This window comes from Lingula anatina, chromosome 2, assembly GCF_051362555.1.
Source record: "Lingula anatina isolate TDL-2025a chromosome 2, LinAna3.0, whole genome shotgun sequence".
NCBI lineage: Eukaryota > Metazoa > Brachiopoda > Lingulata > Lingulida > Lingulidae > Lingula > Lingula anatina.
In genome coordinates, this window is record NC_141768.1 from 7,387,715 (window position 1) to 7,414,648 (window position 26,934).

A 26,934-nucleotide genomic window follows, 5' to 3' on the forward strand; every position below is an offset into this window, starting at 1 on the left:
CCGAAATGGAGAGCTATAGACATCTCTGGGTATACCCGATCACGCGTAGTGTGCATGCATGACGGTTTCATGAGCACGCCTCATTATAGTTTTCCACGTGCACATGTACCAGTGAATAGCGTGAACAGTTCCCACCTGTGTTATCGTAGCTAAAACAATTAATGATCAGGGCTGATGGTATGGGCTACTTTTTCTTTTTGCTGCAGTACGTTCAGGCATTTTAAATATGAATATAAAAAAAAAGAAAAATGAATGAAATTACATATAAAAACGTTTGGAAGAATTACAATATGATCTGTAATAGTCGAGGACATGGGACAAATAAAATGATCGCCCAAGGTGAGGAAGAGTGAGGCAGGATTAAATGTTTAAAAAGACATATTACTTTATTTATATATGATCAAACAAAAGCATTTATACAATCCCTTCAAATCCTTAATTATGAACATCTGGGGATTTTTAGCAACATTTCATGATATCTCTATCCAGTCAATACAAAAAGCAATTACAAAAATATATGATTGACTGAAATTGAATCTCCTGATTTCCACAATTTAAAGATTGACAAAATCATGGCATCGATTCACCGTCTCATGATTGCAACAGACACCACTGCTGATTATATGGTTTAGCACATGCACACGTAGCATAAATTCAATTTGACTCTGACACTGGGGCATTTTCGTTGACATGTAAGTTCTGTATTGTTTGATTACTATTATCACTTTCATTATCGCCATCAGCCTGTTTCTTAGGATGGTCCACCTGACACTTTTTCTTAAACTTAAGTGCCTTCTTTTCTTCTGTCTCTTTTTGCTCTTTTTCCAACTGTTTCTGCTTTTCAGCCAAATCCTTCAACCTTTGAGCTTCTTCTTCTTCTTGCTGTTGATGTAGTTCTTTACGCCACTGAAAGAGGAACCAAAAAGTTAACACTGATTTAAATATTCATATATATCATATATTTTTTTTGCTGCACTTACAATAATGTTGCTGAGTAACCATAAACATCTGTATATATATCCTTATGGGATGTAAATATACTCCTGTACCTGGTATCCCATTTTCCCCCTTGATTATCATTTCAAAAATCTACTTTTTCAGGGGAATGCCCATTTAAGCAACATTTACTACAATGAAACACATGGAGTGTGCCTCGTCCAGTTGCAGATATACCAATAATAGTACAATAATATTTACTTTTAAATCATAGCATGCTCTAAAGTCTAAAATACTAATCAAATATGCATTTCATTTATGCATATAAAGTGATCTTGACATTACTAGTCAGAGATATTCTACATGTACTGTATATTGTACATGAAAACAACTAACCTGATCCTCAACTATTCTCTTTAAGTCAAAACTTGTGCGAGTATTGAAATCCAGTGGTGGTTCATAAAGAGCTGTAGCAAGCTGCAACTCTTCCCTGAAACAGTAAAATATTTTAAAATATATCAAAGGTAATTTTCCTCTGAAATACCCTATTCTACTACTCTTTGATATACCTACAGTGATTAATCACAAATTTCAACAAACTTTAAGCACTCCATCTATTAATATTTTTTTCATGACCAACCATTTCATTATAATTTTAAATGATAAAATTCCTCATCTCATTCTTAATCCTCACTGCTATATCAAGTTTAAATAAAAGATGTCACTTGAAGACTTATCTGAGTCTTCCTCTATACATTCACACACTCACTTTAATGTTGTTCGTAGAGGTTCCTTCTTTGCTGGCTTTGGTTTCGGCACAATAACTTGTGGCCTGCGACTGGTTTTGGGTTGTGGAGGAGGGTCAACAGGTGGTGGAAGAGGTGGCAGGTAAATCTTGGACAAACCAACAGCAATTTTGGCACCTATTGTGCTCGGTGTTATTGACATATGCTGTTTAAGCAAGTTTTCTATGTTGGCATCCACCTAAAGTACACCAGAATTATAAATCTAAATGATGAGGTCAATATAATTCCTTAAAGTATATATATCGATTTGTACTAGTCTTGTTTTTCAAAAGAAAAAAAAAGATTGACTTGGCAAATGTGACCATGTACCATTTAGAGATATATAAAGTATCATCCTCGTTATTATTATTATAATTATTAATTCGAGAGCAAACATTTTTATATTTTTCTTATATCAGGTTATAATCTTTACCATTAAAAATACAAAACTCTTTTGCCTGATCAAATTTAATGTTGTATGTATTTTCAAAAAATAAGCCACAATTAACTTTTAATTGTTACAACCTTTAAAAGATAAAAAATAATCTTACCTGTCCAACTTTAAGTGCTTCTAGAACTCTTTCATCTTTCTCCAGACATCGGACTCGAAGCAAGGTGTTCCATGCCACTGTTCTTAGACCTTCCCTGTTCTTGTCTTCAGCACAGCAGCGACACAGCTTGACTAGACCTTGAATTGCACCATATCGAATACGCCAACTCCAGTCATTAGGACCTGGAAAATTAGGAAACCTTTTAACAAAGTTCCACATACCACAAGAAGCAAGAGCAGTCATACAGAACAACTTGAAATAACAAAACATTGCATTCAAACTAAACGATGTATCTTACACATTTGGTCATTGCAAAAAAAATCACCAAAATAAATTCTTTTTTGTGCCAGTACTGAAGAACAGAAGTAAGGAAGACTGGAAAGGTAATTGCAAAAACCAAAAAAGGTACTCTTACCTCCATCTGCAGTCTCACCAGGAGCATGAAAATAAGCCATATCCAGTAACCCTGCACTGTCCAGTGGGTGCTGTGTGACTGTCTGACAGGTCATTTCATTGACATCATTGTGATGACCCATCAGTGCCACCTTCTGGATGTTAGATGTCTTACCATGGAGACAGATGTCGGACAGGATGTCAGTGTATGTGATGGCTACCTCCCAGTGCCAGCCATTCAAACCAGGTGTGTCTGGATACTGGTAGTAAAAAAAACTCTTTTAAAATGAAGTGTTCTGTAATCTTAGATATGCCGAGCAATCTGATTTCTACACTACACACGTTTCAAACTTGAACTTCTAACATTTTAATCTAAAATTAAAATAAAGGTTATAATTTTCAATAGTAGGAAATTAAAGTTAAAACAACTAATATAGAAAATGTGGCTACCCGATCCTAAAAACATAAAGGAAAGCTCTATATTTTTGCAATTATCATCATCACTACTCACTGGCATATTTGTAAAGGTTTGAACACTACTAGCTTGAGACATTCTATCTTCCTCTGTTCCAAAGGTTGCTCTCTTCCCAGTCATATCAGTATCCATTTGATCCCGGGTCAATTTTGACCTTTGAGACTCTCGTGTAAATTTCCTAGAAGTTTGTGTCCCTTCTTTGGATAACCTTCTAGTATCTTTTTCAAAATCTTTACCATCATCTTCTTGTGGTTGTTGTTCTAGATTCTGCAACTCCTGATCCTGTAGGATTTCCTGTTGCGTGTTTGAACCACTGCGTTCAGAGTGTGTGTGTGTGCCTTCTGCCAGGTAAACTGTCCTGTCTTGAGAATCACTCCAGAAACTCTGGGTGTCCTTGACATTGGTGTGACTTTCCTCTTTGATGTCTTCTGAAGCTACTGCTCCTGAATTAAACAGAGATAGGCTAATGTTAATAAAAAGCAGTAAAATGTAAATTATATTTAAACATTACATAGTAAGTGACTTGAAAATGGTTTTGTGAATAAATCTGATGTAACAGTGCCAAAAAATCTTGTTTATTTCACAGAAGAATTTCCACATCATAAAGCAGTATACACATGTACTTATTGAAAGAGAACTAAAAGATACTTATTTTAAAAAAGCTACGAGTTTGAAGATCTATTGGTGTAGACAAAAAAAATTCCATTTACTTTCAAATCAAAAATGTTCTAAAACAAGATAGAATAAATCTAGGAATAAAAAAATATATATATTGATTACCTGCGTTAATATCTTTTAAAGTTTCATGCATGTCGGGTGTATGAGGTGTTCTACTAGGCACACCCTGGGCCAAGCTTTGGAGAACTTTCAGTGAGCTTAGGTTGGTCTTAGCTGCCTCTGCTAGTATACCTAGTGCACAAGCACCATCCACCCTAAAAGACAAATAAACTGATCAGAGCAAATAAAAGATTTGACTTTACACAAACTTGGCAGTTACTTTCAGAAATCTCTCTTTTTCTTCATTCTAAAAATCATATTTCAAAAGTTTTTCATAAAAAAAAAAAATTAGAATCAAATATATTTTATCATCAAAGTTTAAATGTGGTCGAAATGAAAGAAAAAATAACTTTACTGTAAGATTTAAACTACTTTCATTTAAAAATAATGTCAATAATAATAATAATAATAATAATAATAATAATAGTATATCGACATTGATATTAAGCATCCATCACCCTACCAATTTTCTTTGGCAAGTCCTTTTCCACAGTGACTCAGGGCCATGAGTGCCTCTTTAAGTCCCCCACTGACTTGATTTGTGCACCTGTACACATCTAGTGCATGCCACAGAGTGGGACTAAGCTCGTGGACACTGGAACTAATGGCCCCACTGTGGGCTGACTGTCCTCTCTTTGTCGCATCATACTTCACTGTTGTCTCAGGAAATAACTGAAACATGAAAGAATATGATAAAATTTCTGTTACCTGAGTACTGCACAAAAAAGGTTTATATTAAACCAAGCAATTTTAAAACTGAAATAATGTTTTAAGGAAAAATTTAAAACAAAAATTAACATTTAACAATCACAGCAATACAGATATTGCAAGCAGGTACTTTTAGATTATTCTTCTGTTTCATAAAATATTCACCAAAGCTGTGCATTAAATTTACATTTGAAACTTGAACTATAATTTATTTCTTCTTATTTAGCATAATTAGTCAGTAACCTCTTCTGAATCTGCAGTTGGTATGTTGTCCCCTTCCTTGATCTCACCAGAATCCAGCAGAACATCAGATACCAGTATCTTGCCTACCTCTATCACATACCGTAAAGACAGAAGGGCGTTTGGATAGGGGTTATAAGCATCCTGGCACTCTGGGAGACCTACATGAGTAATTAAATGTTTTAAGTCTTTTCTATCATTCCTATTTAAGGCCACTAGCTAATGTGCTGTTCTACATACATGCTTGCATGCACATGCACACATGCAAGCTTTAATTTTTTTAGATTTGTTGTGTGTCAATTACCGTTAGTAATTCAAATCATGTATACTAAATAGAATATTTAAGCAGTGTCATCAAATTTGTAGTTAAACTTACCATCTAAGTAGGTGAAAAGCCTGCTTTTATACTGGACGTGACCTTTAAGCTGGCCTGCCATGTGGTGGTAGAACAACCTCATGAAAACCAACTGACCCATCTGAAGAGAAAGAGAGTTAAAATTTTGTGTTAAGATATTGACATAAATTGGACTAGAGAACAAGAACCAGAGATTTTTTATGTGAAAGTGAACCAATACACATGATGTGAATTGATTGTGAATTGTGATTGTAAAGTGTGATTGATAAAGTCATAACAATGTGAAAATACATTTGTAAACCATGTTTCTCTATGAGTACAAAGATTAAATTACAAATAATAAGATGTTAAAAAAGAACAATTTTAAAGAACAAATTTAAAATTAATAAAAAAAGAAACACTTTAACAAACAAAAAGCAGTTTTCCTAAATATCTGTTCTACCTTCAAGAGTTTGATCTCTCCCGTCCGTAAATATGGCTGGTTTACAGAATCTGTGCGCAACCAATATAAACATGTCTCTGCAAGGAAGAACAGGGCTGGAATCTGGCTTTTATTTAAAGGAGCTTGGTCCAGGGAGGTGAGCAGCACATCCAAACACTCTGAAAGCAGGCAAAAGGGTTGTATAGAAAAAAAAGTCTCTTTTTCATCATACTAAGACCAGTAGAATTTCCCTGTATTGAGCATTACTAGTGAGTATTTATTAAGATGATGCTCCATGCACAAACTCAGCATTGCAAAAATACAGTATAAGAATAGTGTAAAGAGGCATTGACAGTAACTGAAAGATACTTTTGTTTAAACATACATGGGAAATATTAAAATGACCATAGTTATTGCGCCATTTGCAGAATATCACAACCTACTGGTGTACACAACTAATAAAAAATTTAAAAATAAATTGTTAAAGAGGTTTACTGCTAATTGAAACAATATACAGATTATATATTTTTGCAGATTAATAATTATGTAAAAAAACATCACTTAAACCAGTGCAGAGAGAAAGAGTGTGTGAGTAAAAAAAATTGTATAATATGTTCATTTTATTAAGGGATTTACTCAAAATAAGACAAATGACTTTCTGCCACAGGAACAAAGTTTATATGAATTTTCCACAAGAAGCAGAGTAGTCCATTCCCCACTGACCTTCCTGTACTTTCCCCTTGCATTGTGCTAGTTGAGACAGCTCAGTCCACGCAATGGGCAGGTCAACATGACTGCCTATACCTCCAGAACGCAGCCCTGCTCTACGCTACACAAAATAAAATGGAAAAACTATGAAATAAACTGATGTATCATGTAAGAAGTCATTACAGGATACTACGGTAAAACATATTCATGATTTTATGAGTTATAAAAAACTTAACAAAATATGGTGAATCCACCAAATATTTTATGTCTGTAAAGAATGGCCACTACATTCTGTATAACATTCTCTAGCAATGGTCCCAAATAAAAAAAAATGAAGCAGATCTTCATTCAAACTTAGACTACCTATACTTAAGTAAAACATTTTTGATTAGCACACCTGTTCTGCAAGCAGATAAATGTCAAATATATACCTTAACTCTTTCTATCATTTTCGATGCAATGCCTTCCAGTTTTTCCTTTTCATCAAATGTCTTTGCATTGTTGTATTGTTGAACAAACTCTTCAGTCACTTCCAATGGATTTCTGAAAAAAGCCCATTAAGTATATTTTTTATTAAAAACACATAACAATTGCATTATCTAAAAAGTGACATATATTTCATTATACTGTGCTTTTCAATAAGCATTTATTAGTGTTTCTATCTTGACAAGCCTACTTCAAAAAATAAATATATTCATTAATTTCAATTAAATTAATAAACAATTATACTTCTAACAACTGGAATCTTGTCTTATAACATAAAAGAAAAAAATTATTAATAATTTAAAAATACACTTTTTTATTCAGAGAAAATGACAATACAATATACTACATTATAGTACAAATTTATAAATTATGCGAATGTGGTTTCAAACTTTATTTTACCAGCCTGAGGCCAAAAAAAGCCTTACCTTGATGTCAAAGCTGTTTTTCTTGAAGCAACACTTTGTAGGTATGACTGCTTCAATAATCTCTCCTGTAACTCTAACCTCTGACTGTGAGAAATAATCCCAAATTTGTGAACTATTGGTACCTTGGTAATAGGCATCTTAGTATCTGATTATATCTGATAAATATCAGAAAGTCTGAAGTCTGAAATATGAATTATGAAATTATTAGCAATTCATATATTACAGTGGATTAAATTATACACTGTCTTTACCTAACAAAATGTAGTATTTTTTCCAAGCAGACATGATATTCTTGCAAAGAGATATTTAAGTTGCCAATTAATTTGTGAAAAGGTGCTACATATATATATGTATATCTTTTTTTTTAATAAAAAAAAAACCTGTAAGAATAGTACATCATTCAAAAAATCTTAATATGGCAAGTATGCATTACACAATACTGCACAGACACCTGAGCACACCAGATAGGTTCAAGATCACATAGTCAACAGATTTCAGAACATTTTTCATTTGGTACACAATTTTTCTTGCTTTTGAGTAGTTAACTGTACCGCTGTAATTTTCATCTACTTCTCAATTCTAAAGATGTAAATGGCAGTCTTCAGTGGATAAATGATGTAACAGTGGCATTACTAGTAGATTTAGCCATCTCAGTAGTAAAACCTGTTGGCTAGATTTTGCACAATGTGTGGGTTGTGTATGTGAGAGGTATGGAAAGATTTCAGTCCCTAGCTGACAGGAGTAGTTTTGATCATCAGTTTGGGAACATGTTTTTGAGTCTCCAGCATTATAATATTAAAAAACATATAAAAAAGAATGCTAGAAGCCGATTACTGAGAATATTAATATCTCTTCATTACACACTTCCTTCCATTTAACTCATTATTTTTGTTACATGTGAGCATATGGTCTAGCTGGGTGTTTTATCACCTGACATAAAAATACATAAATTTAATTAATAAATAATTTCAAAGCATATCAAAATCAGGCCCGTGGCCAGCAATTTCAAAAAGGGGGTTCTTTTTACAAAAAAGCGGACCTTTACAATGAAATTTTTGTGCACCTAGATCAATTTTTATCCAGAATGGGCGTTTCCTGACAAAAAGGGCCGTTCTGTCTAACCCCCCCGAAGCCCCTCTGGCTACAGGCCTGAAATATTTCAGTCCAATTTCCTTGTGTCCCTTTAACTCAAGGCACCAAATTGTAAATTGCAATTTTGTACATTCTAATTTGATACCTATAAGTATAATATAATCATCGTTTGACGTACTTGCTAACCAGAGCACGGTAAATTACTTTATCTTTCTTATTCTTCGAGTCAGCAGCAATAATTCAAATGAAACACATCGTTAGATTATCCCTGAAGCCAATTAAAAATATGTGAGTGGGCGACGGTACAAGACAGTGAATTAGTCCCTATAATACACCCAAATGTCTCTATCGTCGTTGAAGATCACTGAAAGTTATCGAAAGTTATAATTACTTGATAAGTTACAAACACAGTTTGTGCTAAAATATAATTTTGCTTACCTTAAAATATACAACCTGGGAAGATACGTCTGTATCAATTACTTTTTTATTTGAATGTCTTTTATCCACACAAAAAGTGGTTATATTATAGAAACAATCTCTCCTATCGGAAAATAGCTAGTTTTCTCCCACCATAGTGGCATTTTCTCCATGGGAACACCGGAAGTCGATTGCCGGAAGTTATCCTTAAGCAGGGCGCATGCGCAGAAAAGTTGCAGATGATACGAGTTGCCAGAAGCTATTCTTATAAACAGAAAAAAATAAACGGGAATTGTTTACCGCCCAAAGAGAATGAGTTTTAGAAATCAGGTGAGATATTTTCTTTTTTTCCAGTATAAGTATTTTATTAATTGTACGCGCCATTTCCCAGGATCGTGTTTTTTATTCCACCCTTATCTTGGGCCAAAAATATGGAATGATCTTTCAGACGAATTAAAGCAAAGCATCAATATTCAAATGAGTTTAAATCACTTGTTGGGCTTTGGGAAGGACCTAAATGCAAATGCACCACTATGCACCTTATGCTCCCTATTATAGTGCAAACAACCCGATCAAAATCGGTTATGTACAGTATTTTTTAATGAATTGCATAAAACTGTCATACCCTAACCTTGCATCAGGTAACTTGCTGCAGGTAAAGGTACCTTGCATGTTAGGAAAAAACAGAGGCAACAATGTACATAAACCACCATAGAGAGCATAAAATAAAGTACTTTTTAGGGCTAAATAAGGTAAATTATTTTATGGTACCTTATTTCAAGGCTTAATACCTCAGAGGGGGTGGGTTCTACAAGAAAATTCAAGAATATTATGCCATCTTGTCAGGATATGTCTTTTCTATTATTTATTTATTAACTTATTAATTTATCTATTTTATTGACAGCCTAACTCCTATCTACTCATTTTCAATCAGAATGGATTATCTTGCTTAATTTGAAATACACAGCTTTAGTAAATTACTGTAAGATATGATATGTAGTTATTACAAATATTTATAATAATAATATGTATAATATAAAACAATGAATTGAATGTTCATTTTACAGGTGCTTGCAGCTTTTAAACAGCTGCATAAAACAAGAAAAGTTGTATTTGAAGGAGACACATATGCATTAAAATGTGAGTAAAACTAAACTACATTAGGAAAATTTGGGAAAATGTTATTTCTATAAACATTATAGAATAGACATATTTTAGTATGTTGAGTTGTTGGTTTTTAAAACCTGAAATAAGATGAAATGCTCTGAGATTGTTACCTCACAAATCAAGAAGCAATAATGATCAAAAGCATGTTTAAATACATTTGTTTCAGTAACACAAGACAAGATAAATGAGGAATTCAAGAAAAATAAGAATGAAACAGATTCTGACAAAATAAAAGAAGTAAGTCATTCAGATTTCAAAACTGGATCCTATGCAGAGTAAACTAACACAAAATGAGGTGTTGTAAATCAAGATTTTCTTGCTTGATGCCTTTTTTAAATCTAGCCCAGATACAGGTGCTAGAAAAGGTCTGCTAGGCATGTTTTAATATATATTTGATTGAGCAAAAACGTACCTCAAATCACAGATCATTTGACAACTAATACGCTTTGATCCTAAATCTTGAATTCCTTGTATTTGAATAGCTGATTAAGATAGCAAATGATTCTGAGACCATTCTAAGAAAGAATGTGGTTCAGCTGAAACTAAAGGAAGATACTAAGGATGAAGAAAGCCAGACATGGGGTATGTAAAACAAATCTTGAAAACATATATTTTTTTTAATATATCCCAAGCACTAATATGGTTTTTCAACCAATTTTTCTTAACATATCCCCTGAATTCTCTATGGCCATTAAGTAAATTAATCATTGAGCACATATTAATATCTTTGCTTTTATACTTTCCAGAGATGAAGATAAGAGAGGACACAGAAATGTATGATTTCACAGAACCCTGGGAACCTCCCCCAGTTAACAAAAAACAGAAGAAATGTTCCTGACAGGTCTTAACCACTGTGCCAGAAAAGCTGTTCATTTTGAAAAATGGTTACAGGACACATTCAGTACCGTGTTAAATAGCTCAGATTCAGCAGAATTTTGGCAAGCAAGAAATGAAGTATTGTGGAAAAAAATTGAAATAAATGCATCTTTCCATTTCCCTTCAAAAGTTTAACTGATTCAGCAGAAAGAAAAAAGCATGAAAACACATTTACCCATGGCACTTGAACAATCAGAAATGTTATGCTAGCCAAATATTGTTTTAGCCAATTGGCTGTGGGCTCAAGTTTTTGTAAGTGTACCATTTCCAATGTTAGCATGCTGCTGAAAATAAGATGTTAAAAACATAACGGTGGTAAGTTCCTTGGATTTTGTACCTTTTTCACTGGATATTGAATGGATAATAAACCAACAAAAACAACTTTGATCAAATATTACTTAGTTACATTTTATTACAAAACAGTTTAACACATGTACAACCGTTCCCTGTTGGATTATGAGCAGGTTACAGCCCAGTTCTAGATTATGTCGACGTGTTTTACACTTGTTTATAGACTTAAATTAGTGACCTGACTTAGTAGTTTGAAACTGGACTGTATCATTTCATAAAAGGAACAAGTACTATTACAGCTAGACTTCATCGCCAGTGTTACTACCACTATACAATTCAGCACCATGACATACTGAACATGTATAAAATCTATCTAAAATTAATTTCTGGAATCAAGAACTGCTCTGCTGGCTATGTATGACAAAGGGCAAAATAAGTTTAACTGAACAGTACTGCAACTTTTTGTTTGGCATGGTACGTACCAAATTTAGGCTAGCACCAACTAGTCCATGACACTGTTGTGTCCTATGCTTTAATGTTCAAGCATTAAACAAAATGCGCATCGGAAAAGTGAATGGTGAGTGCATATGGACCACTTAAGCTTCTGACAGCTCAACCAGGTATATCACAAACATCACAGCTTTGTCCTACCTGCAAGAAACTAGATGGCCAAATCCATTGTTGCAATATGAAATCTAACTGTTAGCTGTTGGTATAAAGCAATATTAGCCACAGCAATGAAAAATAAACTGGTACTGTTAAATAATAGCACCTTCAAGACACTGAGTGATGTCAACTGACAGTTCTTTCAAAGAACAAAATCAACATCACTTTTCCTCATCAATCTTTTTTGCTGTCAAACCACCATCATTCCCTTTTACTATGGATGTATAATCCCTTGCAACAATTCCACAGCCTGGTGTTCTATTCTGATATAGTTTCTGAATTCTACCAAGTATCAATCAGTTGTCATTTGCACATGCCTGGGCTAGCAGTCTTGAGTGAAAGGAGGGGTTTTGTTATACAACTTAACCGTATTGCCACAGCATTGAAACGTATACACTAATATACAGCACACACACTTTCCAAATGTCCTTTTTTCTCACAGCAATTCCAAAATGTGCAGTTTCTTGGGTATTTCAGGTCAAGATTTGGATTAAGCAGAAATACTACATAGAACAGAGGTTGTTTTGGGGTTACTTAGCTGGAACTTAAAAGGGGAGAGGAGAGGAAAAGATACATACAAAGTTATTCCTTAGTATGGCTTTGGAAATGCAGGTCAAAAAATGGCATCAATGCAAATGACAAAATGCAAATTTTTATCATAGAAGGACAGAATTAAAACAAAAAGGACTCCGGACGTCTCTTCAAAGCACACGTGGTTGCCAGCTCTGTGAACAAAATTTTACATTCTTACACTTAACATTTGTTTCTTTTTGTTCACAGCATCACCACAGAGACTACTAACTGCACTAAAACACAACACCACCCTGCGCTGGACCACTGCACAACTGTGAAAAGAAGTTGGATCAGTGCCTTGTCTGGTGGGTGAAAATATCATATAGCAAATACAGTACTGTAGGCCATCATACACATTGCACCTCTTGATGTATATCAAAAATGAAGCAACTGTAACTACACAATACTTTTTTCTTACTTTTTATATGAACATTACTTTACTAGCAACTCTGAACTTGTACTGCTGAACACAGTATGGTAAAACTGTCATGTGCTTACAGACTAGAGCACAATAAGCAGCAAACTTCCATCACATTGGCCATGATCTATTTACAAGCCATGGCACAATTTGGTCCCAGGCTAGGACAAATCTATATTCAATGAAAAACCAATTTGAATTCATCATCAATATCTCATCCGAAAATAAAAATTTAACATATCATAATTCATTATCAATCAGTGTAAAGACAATAGAAACATGTAGACCACACAAAATAACCAGCCTTCTTACACAGTATTTCATTCCACAGTGAATTGTGAAACTGAGGCACCATATCTGCTAATGGAGCTGTGCCACATACTGAGCGTGCTGTGCTAACACATGTCAGTTTGGTTTTGATTTTACAACTAAATTATCATAACTGTGGCATAGTGAGTAACTAAAAGCTCAATTAAAGTGCGCAGTGAAAGTGAGCCATAATACAGAAATAACATTAGTTCTTTATCACCAGTTTTCCACACCTAAAACAAGGAGTGATTCTGGATTCCAATCCATTCACAATGAAACACTCACAACTTGCTGGATATATTCAGCTACAACTGAATGGATACCAGCTACGGATACCTTCCTTAAGTTATATGTTTACAGAAACAATATTCAAAATCACAAATAATTTTTTTCACATCAGACATAAAAATATTACGCTACATTTACATAGAATATGTAATTTCTCTGTATAAAAAGCTCAATCAGCACAGAATTTTAAATATATAGAAGTATTTATGCAAATAAGTTCTATGAATCCTGATCAAAATTATCAAAATTGTACAGGGAAATGGGGTGTGATACATCCAAAGCAGGCATTCTGCTATTGTTGGTCATTTCAAAAGCATTCAGATCATGCCTGCCTGTAATCTTTTTTTCTCCAGCATATTTACAAAGTATGTCTGTCCACTGCTGCATCATGTGCGATTCTTACAAAGCACTACCCCAGTAATCATTGCACTTGCATCAATAAACTTTATAGTTCCTAGGTGTTGAAGAAAATAATCTATCTCTTCTCTGTAGGTTGTCGCGGATCCAAATTATGGCAGTTCAAACAATTCCAAGCCTGGCTGAAAATTTTTTTTCACCAGTGTGTCTTTTAAAAATTCCCTCTAACTGACAGTAAGTATAGTGACGTGATATGCACCACAAAAATGACAAAACTGGTACAAAACGCTGTCTAGGTAGTATTGTGGTTAAAGATTCCAAGATGTCCATTGACCACAATGATGTGTTTAAATGATGATAATAAGTTATCAACTTCCAAAAATTACAGCTGGAAACATGGGAGTCCTGCAAAACCTTTTTTTCTACCCAACTTTTTTTCTTCTTGTCAAGCCAAGTTCACATCCATGATGTGCCATGAGCTTGGACAAAACTGCTGCTGCCCTCAGGCGGCAGAGCTCCCACCTAATACCACTGCAGTTGTCAAGGGCACTTTCACTAGTCAAGTCAGTCCACGGTGGCTGCATACAAGCCATCCAACCAAACTTAACAGCTGTCACACCAGGTTGTATTCCTTTAAATTGAGCTGTAAGATTGTATCCTTTACTGCTGCAAATACAAACCGAATATTTTCTGTATCTGGAAAAGAGAAAATGACATTGCTGGTTATGCATCAGATAACAATTTTTTTTTTTCAAAAGAATGGATGGATGAAACACACCGCCACAAGATCACTCTGAACAAACTCAAGTTTTTCTTCTTGTGTAACAATACAGACTGCAAGGACTAAACAATTGGAAAATATTATGAAAAGCACAAACTATTATGCACCTTAATAGTAATTACTGAACAAAACATGCCAATTATATCTTCAAGGTTTATACTCCAAACAAAACTTCATGAACTTACCTGTAGCACATGTAAAATGTGAATAAATTATCTTATCAGGGTCTGGATTTAAATCCACAAACATTTTTAATATGAATTCCCTTGCTGCCTGAGCATCCCTCTGTGGACCTAAGATAGAAAATAAATATTTCTACACTACAGATGTGTAAAAAGAGAATTTCAAGTAAGAAAATAGCATTGGGGTAATTACTCTCTTTTCAATGGGAAAAAAAATTATCACTTTTTCAGAAACATAATTTTGGAATAATTATAATGTAGTTCTATATAGCATTTGTGGAGTTATAACCATACTTTCATGGGATCATTTAACAATGAAATGGCATCTCTGCTGCAGCAAAAAAGTGAACACAAGCTCTTGTTTTCAGTTTTCCAAAATATTGCAAATAAAATTGTATCACCCATTAGTACTTTTCACTTACCGTCAAATTCTGGAAAATAATCTACAAGATGCGAGTGCATAATTTTATCTTCCAGTAAGTCTTTCTTGTTAAGGAATAGAATGACGGATGAATTTTGAAACCATGGGTATGTGATAATTGTCCTGAATAATGCTTTTGATTCTTCCATTCGATTCTGTAAACAAAGAAAAATTGCAAGTAACCATATACATATTTTTAACATTTTAACTTTTATTATCTCAGACGTCAAAGTTAACCAAAATAGTGCTGGGGATCATCAGAGATAACATAAAACTAGGCTGTCAGCACTTATGACATCATATAACACGAAAAACACAGCGAAAATCAATGTGAGCTGGGATTAACTTTTATGTAATAAAAGTGAAACTATGTGCCAGGAATGTCATGTTAAAAAGTAACACATATCTGGCATGCAAAACATGGTGAATCTGCCATGTTGTACATTAGACTTCTGTGGATAAATAATCAGCTTTCATTCCTTGCTGCACCACATTGCTATGTACATTATTCTGACACCACTCTCCTCAAAATCCAAGCTAGATTTTACTTCATTTTACCATAATTCATGAGACTGGGCAACCTCAGATGATCCCCATCAATCCCCAATTATTTCTTGGCACCTCAACTTTTACAATATGCCCTACTATCAAGTTATTAACGATATTTAACAACAAATTCAATATGACACATGTTCCATTTATTTCAGTAAAAATTAAAATCTCCAAACTACAGAAATAAACATAAGATATGTATCTAATAACTCAATCACTGCTTGTAAATTTTCTGACAATGGACTGGAAGTGCAGGGCAAATATGCCAGAACCTACCTCATTATCTGACTCCACCAGTACTTGATCATATTCACTTAAGGCGACTAAAAACATGATGGACGTCACATTTTCAAAACAGTGAATCCATTTCCGACGTTCTGACCTCTGGCCCCCAACATCAACCATCCTGAATGAAAACAATTGGAACTCCATTAGCATCACAACTAACTTCATGAGGTAAGATATTTAGATAAAAAGATCAGTACTATGTCAGAATTAATATCAGCCAGCAAGTTTTAGGATATAAAGTCATATTTTTAACTTGGCTTCACTCAGACATTTAGCATTTTATTATTATTGCGATGTTCTTATAATTTTATGTACAACTTCAACCCACAGGGTTGCAATCATAACGAATTATTATTATTATTATTAATTTACATGGTTTTCTATTTATTGCATTAACAGTAAAAAGGTTATGGAGTGATGGCTATATGTGTCTGTATATATAAAATATAAAATATAAACATTTACAGGTATGAAAGTTTTAACAATCAACCTTATCTTCTTAAACACTAATAAATTGAACATAAATGGTGATCACTATCAATGGTGAGTAATACAGAAAATCAACCGCCTTAAATTATTAGGAAAAGAAGCTGATAATCAGACACATACTTACCTAAAAATTATACTATCCAAATCAAATGGATATTCTATGATACCAGTTGTTGGTACTCTTACTCTTAAAATATCTTGTAGCGTTGGTAAATAGTCTGGTCCTGATATTCGGACAAGTCTATCAAGGTAACTAAAAAAGTAAAGGAGATATATAATACAGTAACATATTCATCATCCAGGCACCTAGTCAAAGTACAATTTTGTAGTTTCAAAATGTTCAAATGCTTCTGATACTGAGAAAGGTATTAAGGTGGTTTCAAATTCTCATTTCCTTTGTTTTCGTTACATATTTATCATTTTTCTAATAAGAAAATGACAATGTGAAAGTCCTATAAACAGAGAGAAGCATCTTCTTTTTCTGAGGTCTTTTTATTCAAAAGTTCTTGCAAAATGACAATGTGCATATTGCCCAAAAAGCTTAATTAGGACTCCTTATAGTATGATTGACATTTTTATCCTTTTGGTTTCATAGCCCAACCCATGCTTGACTTCCGATAAAACAGCCAGGTCAACTGCTGTTAAAACACGGATAAGGTCTAAGTACTCAAGCACTCAAAGGTTATTAAGCTGTCCTGGTGACAAGGTCATAGACCTACTGGATGCAAAAACATCCAGCATGATGACCTCTACTAAGTCCAAAATGGCAAAAAAATTGCTTGGGGAATCCTAGACAAATTGAACAAACCTAGACAGATGCCACCTGGATCCAAGACCACAGTATATACTTACTATTTGGCTGAATCTGTGAGCTGATATTCTCTTCTTCTATCGTAACATTCCTGTATCCCTGCATCTGCCCATAAACTTTCGATTGCATCCACATATTGTTTGTCAAATGTTGTTACAGTTTCATAATCTACGGATCTAATCATATTTGCATTTTCCTGAAAATACAATGGAAAATTTTTTTTTTTAAATACACATATTTTAGTGCACTGGAATATACAGTTAATTTTACCTGCATAAAAGTTCTGTAATTATTGTAAGTTATCAAGCCATTGAGTAAAATGCTCAGTTCTGATTGGTCAAGAAATTCTGAATATGGAACAATATATATCCTCCCCCAATGAGCCTCATTTCAGCTATGTACATCACCTTGCTCCCATTCTGCCTAATATATTCGTAAAACATACTGACAGTAACTGAAACAAGGCTCACAGGGGTACCACACATATAATTGAGACTTAGAGAAGTTATAAATCATAATATTTCCCTTTAAAAGCTTTAACTCAAAGACATGATAATTTTGTTATGCAATCACTTACTGGGGGTTGGGCCTGGGGCAAAAAGACATACGAGGAAGGAAAAAAAATTCTATACTGGGTACATACCATTCTGTAGCCTTCAGTAAATGACTGTGTAACAACAAGAACATTTTAAGTGAACCTGAATGCTGTACCTCAACCACACACAGTGACATGCACACAATGTACATCCTATCAAAAAGATTCTGCTCTCTACTTATTGATTCAAGATTAATCTATCATGTAAGGAACATGTCAGACCAATAGGTCCTCGAGTGCTTTCTATCCTGATATGAATACCTCCACTATAATACACTATCTAATAACAGCAGGTTTTGGGGTAAACATATTCAATCAGTCAAAATAATAATTTTTACAATGCATATTGGAAACAGTATTCATTTTCCAGCCTGTTGCAATAAAGATGCCTCGATGCCTAGACAAAGAATGCAGTGGTGCAAGAAATTAAGGTGTTTTCTGGAGTTGTAGGCACATTTTGTGAGTAGTGATATAGAAATAAGTTTTGCCATACAGATCAGTTAATTGTCATTTCTCCACTGACACTGTCTGCAGCTAAATGTGTCACATAGCTTATATCTTTAATCACTAGCATGATTTAACTTTTAAAATATACTTCATGAAAAAAAACTTTTGAAAATATTCAAACTCCCTGCTCTTAAACCAAGCTGTAAAAAAAAAATGTGTTTTTGGATCAAAATCTAGTCTAACTTGCAACCTGAGATGAATTGGTCAGATGTGTATGAAAGATCCAATAGGGTAAGTACTGGTAATCTGATTCTAGTTGTATGACCCATTTCAGACTTTTTTCATACTAATAATATAAACCCCACCTTCTCTCTAACAGGCTGCATCCCTTTAAAAGCTGTTAAGATTCTACAGTACAAGACATGTTAGTCCTATCCTACTTATTGTGGTGCTTTAAAAATTGCTTAAGCCAAATAACACTTGTGTGCACTTCACTGAAGTTAATATTATCATTATTATTTCCTCAAACATCCACTAATTATCCCAAAAACAGCAAGGAATGGCTCTTACATACTATATACCATACTATATAAAGTGACACTAAGCTATTGTGAAGAAATCAAACAATGTTGAAGATAACTTTCATAAGTATATAGTGCCATCTACAATCCATTAATTCAAATAACCATTTGTACTATATCTGAGAAAAAAAATCTTCCGGACATTTCTCTACATAATTTGTTCAATTTTGAAATTAATATAAAAAGAACTTTGAGATGGTCCCCATAAGACGCATTTATAACTGATGTTTTATAGTTTGTAGTGTCACTCCATGTTTATCAATATCAAAAGCAAAAAAAAAAAAAAAAAAAGTTTTGTTCTTGAACACATATCTTACCTCATTTGAAGGGTCTTTGTATTGGATTTTCAGTGTGTCCATTGCCCTAATCATGGCATTCATGGCCATGAATATATTTTGATAAACCAACTTAATAAAACTTCTTTTGTCTTCATCTGAATAACCGCTACCATGAATAATCCTCATCTGTTTGATAAATGTGCTTTTGCCACTTTCTCCAGTACCTGGAAGCAGAAAAAAAAAAGATGAATCTATGCCTAATCTGCATCTGAGCTAAACCAAGGCATCAATACCAGACCAGGATACTAAAACATTTTAAACAGTAAGTGCACATTAATTCAATGTTGAACAATCACAATCCATATAATATATTTATGCTCATATAAGGAAAAGCAGGAAAATTATTTCTGCCAAAATATAATAGGTATTGTGTGTTAAATAACTTACATAGTTTACTTAAAAATGTGGATTTACAGTTGTGATAAACAAAATGAATATCAAAATCACATATGAAAGTTTGTAGTGCCAAGAAATAACAATGTCTTTTTCCCAGAGTGAGACTGGATCTGTCTGAACTTGGGAGCAATTTAATATAATTTAAACTACTTGTTTTTGGATTAACTTTGTGAAGATGCAAACACTGGCAATAAAACACCTGGGCAGTTTATGTAACCCCTTATTCACCTGCCAATCCAATAATTGTGCTGTCCAGGTAACAAATCACTAAAAGGGATAACAACTGTTGTTATGTGTTTTTGTGGTACAATGGAATTTATTATATTTCTACGAGTTGTTTATATTGTTTTTATTGTGAAATATAAATCTCATACTAGTTATCTACTGAAGTGGTGGATAAAATCAACCACCTCCTACCTGTCCTATCACCATATTAGTCAAAATGGTGCTGAACATCCCCACAGTATGAGAGAAGATGCACAGTCAACATTTTAGGCATGTGGAGTACATGTCAACTTTCCATTCTTAGAAGTATCCTACACAGATTTTCACACAAAATCTCATTTTTCTCTCGGAAGCATGCACCTATCTACTACTCACAAATCTCTGCCCTTGGATTCAATCTTTTACACTGCTTCTAATTAAATAACTTAATTCTAAACGAATCATGATTCAGTATGACCAGACATTAAGGCTGAAAATACTGCCATCAGGTAAATTTTTTTGAGAGGTTTTCCCTTTCTTTTAGGTGTGAATTGGGAAAGACAAGTCGCATGATATTTAGACATATAAGATGACTTTGTGGCATTTTGATAAGTGTATGATTATATCTTAAGCAATTTCTACACCCTATTTTAAGTGTCATAAAATGTGCTATACTTTATTGCTCTGATAATGTTACCAAAAATGTAATAATTTCTTTTTCACACTCCTACACCTGTAAATGTCACCTTCACTAAGCCCTGCCTACACAGTAATTCCTACACTACCTTGTGACAAATCACACCTGGGCTGACGCAGTGTTTAGATTCGTTTCAACAAACAAGTGTTCCAGTCTTTCTTTCCAGATATTGCACAAATTTGAAACTTCTGGCAAATGCAATATTTCTACAATTCCCTAGCTAAACAGACAAGAACTGATTGGCAGGATCAGATACATGACATCAGGAAGAACTGCAATCAAAACTGCTCCATAAAGACTAAAACAAATTTCTTCAATGTCTTGTGACAGCCTCTGCAGTTCCTGAAAGTCAGGTGATGTTCACCACAAAACTAACTTGGACTTAGAATAGTCCGACTTCCCTGAACTTCCAGATTGCTTATGGAGTGACTCAAAATGATAGGGAACAACATGGTTACCAATGCCATGATGGAGCAATGACATCCAATGGCCTACTTAAGGTCAAAGTTATTTCTGTACTATGAACACAAACACAGCATGCCATAATTAACAGCTAAATGAAACCTACAGCTAATAAAAACTAATAATTTTTGTACTTTTACACTCAACACACTCACTACACTCAACAAAGTGAAAGTCAAAACAAAATTTTTTATACATATAATTTGAATGACTTAAATAGAAGCCAGAACACAGTTGTTCAGCTGATGTCATCCCCCCCCCCCCCCTCCAAACCCACCAACTGCCTTGTTCATATCCCTCTACTGCCAAAAATTGAGCTACTATCCCCTCATCTGTATGATCTCATCATGGCAAGCTCACCATGGCAGCATTAGTAACTTTAGTCAACATACTGCTATATATCTTCCATAATACAATGTCAACAACACAGGTATGAGTATGAATAAACCTGCTGACTACATTACCTAAGTTCACAAAGTGTCTGCCAGAACATCACAAATGTTTACAATGCATGGAGATGAATAAGGTGTTCACTGAGCAAGGGGCTTTTTTTTTTTTTTTACACAAATATTCAGTGTGCACGTGTGCATGCTCCAGAGAGCAGTGGCTCGTGAAATTATAGACAAGGAGCACACAGCAGACCACTGGTATGTAGGCTGGTATGTTGGATATGTACCTTTGTACTAAAGTTATCCAACCTGGCAACAATCAACTATGGAGGTGTGCTGGATGCCTCTTACTTCTTCACATCATTCCAGAGGCACCTTTAAGAAATTTTTTGTCTTTTTCTTTCTCTTCACTAAACCCTTCCATTTCAATGATAAACGAAATGGCCATTATTAATCATATCAATGCATAAGGCAATTTGAAAAAATGGGTAAGAACACTGGCTAAAATTACTACATCATGCATGGAACACTTGTGAAAATGACTAACCCCCCTATGTATCAGCTGCAATGCACAATATTGCAAAAAAAAAAAAAAAAAAAGCAATGTGCTTACCTTTATGCTTCAGAAAAAAATTAACATACTCTATGCAGTGAAATGATATATTTTTGTCTGACTGATAAGGTACTATATATTTTCTACCAACCATTTGCACATCAGTTTTATGATGATGACACAAACATGATTTTCATGTAAAGGAAAAGGAGTCTGTACAGTTAACCTGGTTTCAAAGGAGGAGTACTATTGTTATTTTTTTTTCTTTTTCTTTTTTTTTTTTTTTTTTTGGGGGGGGGGGGTTCTGTCACATCTGTCCATTAATGTATAAATTACTTTATCATCTTCATTACAATTCAAGTTAAGATGATGAATTTTTAATTTCTGAACTAGAATAAAATATATTTACAAACATAAATATGCAGCAAACTTTGCCGAGGTTTTTCAAAATTCCTTATGTTTGTATACTTACTCGGAATATTTACTGCATATCTGCCCAGTTTACACATTTCAAAGCAAAGGCTGTGCAAATACTTTTTTACATTGTTACGTATGATTGGATCTGCATCTCAAAACTTATTGTGAAAACCCACTTTTTCTGCAGCTGTTTTTCCAGTCAAAGTGAGTTTAACTAACTATGTCTATGTCCCATCTTAGCAGGGCTGTGATTACAATTACCCCATTCACACTACAGTTGCAAAAATGCGCATTTCTGTAATTCGGATTTTTCGTGAGGAATCCAATTCGGCATTGCGTTCACACTCGCGAAGCAAATCCGAATCCCACGTTGAAAATTTCAGGTTTAACTTCCTGTTTTGAACACTCGCGCATGCGCCGCACAGAAAAACTCAAAATACCAACAAAAAAGTCTGACGGCAAATGTATCTCAAAAAGACATTCCAGCATTCTTGGGAAGCATAAGATGGCAAAATAAGTTTGTTTCCTCATGTTGTAGTGAATGGTGACCTCCAAATACGTTTGGTGCAATCGCTAAAGTAATAAACAAGCGTTCATAGATACCCGCACTTATCTGCACACATGCGCAGTTAGGTCTGTACAGGTGTCGATTCCGGTAAGTTATCCGGATCGCGCTTAGAAATCCACCTCGCTTGCAGGATTTTGAAAATGCGCATTACAAAAATCCTCTTGCGTTCACACTACTGCATTTATTCGAATTGTGACCTAATTCGCAATTTATCCGGATAACTGAGCGTAGTGTGAACGGGGTAAATGTGAACCATCCAAGATAGCCCGAAGTCTTGCAGTGTAAAATCAATTAAGATTTTGAGGAGAGTGGGGTCAGAAATAATGGCAGACCAGCAAGTGAAGTGCAGCAGATAATTTAAGTTGATAGAATTTATTCCATATCCAATTTCTTGTTGTTTTTGCTTAAGTTCTGTAGAATTACATTTTTTTGCACAACAGTACATATTTACCAAGTTTTTTGGATTACTCATACATTGCTTGCTTAGATGACATTCTCTGTACATAAAGTTTCACCCTTATTATTAAAATGATATTCCCACCTCTCACATTCTTGCATGTTTTCTAATTTCAAATGACGTCACATAGGCTGACAGCCTCATTTCTGGCTATCTCTGATAATTTCCATTTGCTCCTTATAGTGGGCACAACTCAATTTACCTCTACTTGCAAAGAAAGTGGGTGTGACAATCGCAGGGTTGTAACTGCTGGCTATGCTAAGCTAAATGTCATCAGACAGTCCAAGATGATGGGACCAAAGTAAGTTTACCCATCTTGCCAAAAACACAACTTCTAAGACATCATGTTGAACATTTCAACGTACATCCACTTCTCAGAGCCTTTCATTTCTCATGTCAGGCAGTGATTTTGACATCATATTTTTGTTTTTCTGTTTTAATAGACTGATAAAGGATAAGAAATTCTAAGATTTGTTTATTTCATCAGATTTAAACGATAATATTAAAACTGAATCCTTTCAAAAATTTGACAAAGATTTAAAACATATCTATAAATCTGGAGCACACCAAAAAAAAAACTTTTAAAAGTATGTTTAAGGCATTTGGCCTTACAGTTCTTTTCCATCAGTTCATGACGGAGCAAGCTTATATCCTGTTCTTAAAGATATAAATATTTTCTCAAACACTCATCCAAATCTGTGAGACCAAACCCCCCCCCAAAAAAAATGTAATGTAAAATATTATGTAAGGATTAAAAAAAAAAAAAAAGAACAGTCACCGTTTTATGTCTCAATGTTTCTGATAGTTCACGCCTCTTTTATGATTTTTTTTTTTCATTTTAAAAACTTTGATATTTTTATAAGCAAAGGCTGATTAAGCACAAAATAGGGAAAAGTGTCTTGCAGCAACCCCTTCTGTAAGCATACTGGGGCCACTTGCAACAAATCCTACATGCAGAGCAAGTCTCTTTATTATTTCTTTTTTTAACTCTGGCATCAAAAACAAATCATCCAGACACAAGTGCAACTTTTTTTGGAAATAAATCACCACAATGAACCCAACATTCAGTGTGTTCATTTCAAGAGGTTAGAATATAGTCTGGAGTACAACGGGATAGCATAAAATGAAAATAAACTGTGTGAAAAGTATAGGCAAAGCAAGTATAAACAAAATAAAATATTATACGAAAAGATTATGGTAATTCAGTTTTATGCCATGGTATTACACCACTCAACAGTCCTCTTTCAAACAATATATAGCATAGGTAATATCTTTATATATTTTTTTTTTGAAAACTTAACATAACTAACAAGTTTTCCATGCCACATTGATGATCTATGCAGACATTAACATACACATACATTTGTCAGAATAACAAAGATGAAGTCCAAACATTTAAACAGGTAATACATACAGTGCAACTAATACTGGAGTAGGGACCCTGTCATTCGAGGTATCTTTTCAGTGTTCTTCAATACAATTCTACTACTATTACTACTACTACTACTACTGCTATAACCACTACCACTGCTATAACCACTACTATAGCTACTGATTAAAATTAATGGACATCCATTGAAGGGAATATAATATCAATTATATAAAAACACACCAGGCATTTAAAAAGAACATGATAACTGTAAAACAAACAGGCATGAAAAATAAATTATATGAAACACCAAACTAAATGACCTTAAAATTCATACAAAGCTGATGCATAAATTTTGATAGATTGACAATCCAATGACATGATGCTATAACCATGAAGTCAGAAAACAAACATATACAATGGTTAACAACCTGACTAAAAATCACTTGGTTGTGCATTTCAAAATGAAATAAAGAAATGTCCCATCTTAGCATGGTGTCAACTGCTCAGGTTATCCTTGTGAAATGAACAGAAAGAATCTATAGAAGGTTTGCTGCAAGATCCCATTACAGGAATGAAAATTATAATTCAGTTTGACACATGCTTCAGTTTGGCACATGCCTATTGCCATGTGCTCTGCCTACCACACAAAGTACCATATTCCCTGGATATACTACACTTGGCAATAACATGTCACTGACTATTGGACCTTTAAGGCTTTATTAGCAGGAATGAGAGATTTCAATTGGAAAAATACACCATATTATTTCGATTTTAACTCTACATAACATTCTTACAAAGCACCAATCTTCTGTCTTTATGATGCAAAGGTAACAGGTGTGTCTGTAGACCAATTTAAATTAAATTTGTAGAACATTTTCAGTAGATACCCACTTCATATTTCGAGACTCAGGACTGTCTGGCCGCAAATAATCACGGAAAGTGGGCCTACACATTACAAAGCAACTCAAAATTCACACCACTGTCAAGAGCATTATATTGGGCTCTGACGGCACAAAGTATTCAAGGTTATGGTAAACACTTGAAATATGAGCAGATTATGCTATAAACGACTGATCTTTCACCATATTCATAAAATCATCATAAAATCATGGGGGCCGCCATCTTGAAGTGGACAACCGAATGAATGTCAGACTATTCAAACGGTCAAAATGAGATAACTGGGGTTTGTGTGGGCAAGGATCTCTCACCTAAAAGTAGGAGCTTTAATTCCCTCCGTGCGTCTCGTTTGTCTTTCCGTAACTGCTTTTCAATTTCTTGATTTATTCGTTTTTGCTCTTTCGCCTCTTCACTCAAGCAGCACGCCATGACGAGATTTGCAAAGGCAGCCTCCCAGTATCCACTTCTTAGCCGGTTCTGTCGACCTCTGTCCCCTAGTATGTCCCGTCCTGGACCCCTAAAGGCTCAGAGGGTGTCAAAGAAACGCTCACACTCGTTGGCCCTTCAGACCTGTCACCCAAAACAATATCGAGACATGAAAATGATCGTTGCAAGATACTCTGGGTGTGGTGAAGAGCAGCACTTAGTGTACTCCCTCTGACCTCAGCCTTGCGGAGGGGATGCTCGTTTCAGCAGCTTGGTCACCGGAACCCTTTGATCTATGTAAAAATGCAAAACATTTTGGATTGGCACTGATGCATTTGAGTTTACTGTCAAAAAGACCATCAACGAAAGGACAACTTGGTAATTGACATACCTTAGGGAGTGCTCTCAGTTAATGGAAGAGCATAGTTAGGATCCCACGTACTATTATGGGATGCGTGTTTCCATGATTCTGAGGCTGCATATGTAATGAGCCGGGTATATCTTACCAAAACAGTAGTGCATAAATGTATAATTTTGATGGCAATTTTACTTAAGAAAATGTACCTCTAGATGATCGTTTTTAGTTACAACGACGAAAAAAATTACAATAATCAGCTATGTTGAATGTAGAACAATATTGTGTTAGTTGAGATTTAGCTTCTTTACTTCAAGGTTTTCGATGATTGCATTCTCAGTCTTGGGTCTAATTCAGTATGCTATAGCTGAGCTATGTACAGTAATTAAATCTATATTACTTCATAAGATCATATTTTGTGAATGGATAATTAACCATATAATGAATTGTTTTCATTTTTTTCTTTCCTGCCATCACTGACATGATATGGTAAACCACTGCAAAATTAAAATAAATAAAACGACGTAAATCCCTTTGTTTTG

General features: G+C 34.4%; 3 protein-coding genes across 3 annotated transcripts; 1 reads left to right on the plus strand and 2 right to left on the minus strand.

Annotated features, from left to right (window-relative positions):
• Positions 1-367: 367 nt before the first annotated feature.
• On the minus strand, positions 368-8,956 carry LOC106172368 (transmembrane protein 232). Its single transcript, XM_013553033.2, has 15 exons — positions 8,791-8,956; positions 7,261-7,441; positions 6,781-6,892; positions 6,365-6,470; positions 5,663-5,820; positions 5,242-5,341; positions 4,869-5,026; positions 4,381-4,589; positions 3,921-4,072; positions 3,177-3,583; positions 2,688-2,925; positions 2,273-2,454; positions 1,706-1,920; positions 1,333-1,426; positions 368-906 (listed from the first exon to the last, which is right to left on the minus strand). The coding sequence occupies exons 2-15, from the start codon at positions 7,395-7,397 to the stop codon at positions 655-657; spliced, it is 2,520 nt and encodes an 839-aa protein (XP_013408487.2). The 5' UTR covers positions 7,398-7,441; positions 8,791-8,956; the 3' UTR covers positions 368-654.
• On the plus strand, positions 8,951-11,204 carry LOC106172370 (complex III assembly factor LYRM7). Its single transcript, XM_013553039.2, has 5 exons — positions 8,951-9,099; positions 9,837-9,909; positions 10,103-10,173; positions 10,419-10,518; positions 10,683-11,204. Exons 1-5 carry the CDS (start codon positions 9,082-9,084, stop codon positions 10,772-10,774), a joined length of 354 nt encoding a protein of 117 aa, XP_013408493.1. The 5' UTR covers positions 8,951-9,081; the 3' UTR covers positions 10,775-11,204.
• LOC106172369 (guanine nucleotide-binding protein G(q) subunit alpha) lies at positions 11,195-26,312 on the minus strand. The gene is made up of 8 exons (XM_013553036.3): positions 25,923-26,312; positions 19,179-19,363; positions 17,280-17,434; positions 16,552-16,680; positions 15,927-16,056; positions 15,100-15,253; positions 14,681-14,788; positions 11,195-14,410 (listed from the first exon to the last, which is right to left on the minus strand). The coding sequence occupies exons 1-8, from the start codon at positions 26,038-26,040 to the stop codon at positions 14,328-14,330; spliced, it is 1,062 nt and encodes a 353-aa protein (XP_013408490.1). The 5' UTR covers positions 26,041-26,312; the 3' UTR covers positions 11,195-14,327.
• Positions 26,313-26,934: the final 622 nt, after the last annotated feature.

Bases quoted from the DNA above. Each gene is read 5' to 3' on its own strand.
- LOC106172368 (XM_013553033.2), bottom strand. From the start codon at position 7,397: ATGCCTATTACCAAGGTACCAATAGTTCACAAATTTGGGATTATTTCT. The intron at 4,073-4,380 runs GTAGGGTGATGG...TTTGTCTTTTAG, and splicing joins GGACTTGCCAAAGAAAATTG to GGTGGATGGTGCTTGTGCAC. The intron at 1,921-2,272 runs GTAAGATTATTT...GGTGTACTTTAG, and splicing joins AAGCACTTAAAGTTGGACAG to GTGGATGCCAACATAGAAAA.
- LOC106172370 (XM_013553039.2), top strand. The intron at 9,910-10,102 runs GTGAGTAAAACT...CATTTGTTTCAG, and splicing joins AGACACATATGCATTAAAAT to TAACACAAGACAAGATAAAT. The intron at 10,519-10,682 runs GTATGTAAAACA...TATACTTTCCAG, and splicing joins TGAAGAAAGCCAGACATGGG to AGATGAAGATAAGAGAGGAC.
- LOC106172369 (XM_013553036.3), bottom strand. From the start codon at position 26,040: ATGGCGTGCTGCTTGAGTGAAGAGGCGAAAGAGCAAAAACGAATAAAT. The intron at 16,681-17,279 runs GTAAGTATATAC...TTACTTTTTTAG, and splicing joins CTCACAGATTCAGCCAAATA to TTACCTTGATAGACTTGTCC. The intron at 16,057-16,551 runs GTAAGTATGTGT...GTTTTCATTCAG, and splicing joins TTGGATAGTATAATTTTTAG to GATGGTTGATGTTGGGGGCC.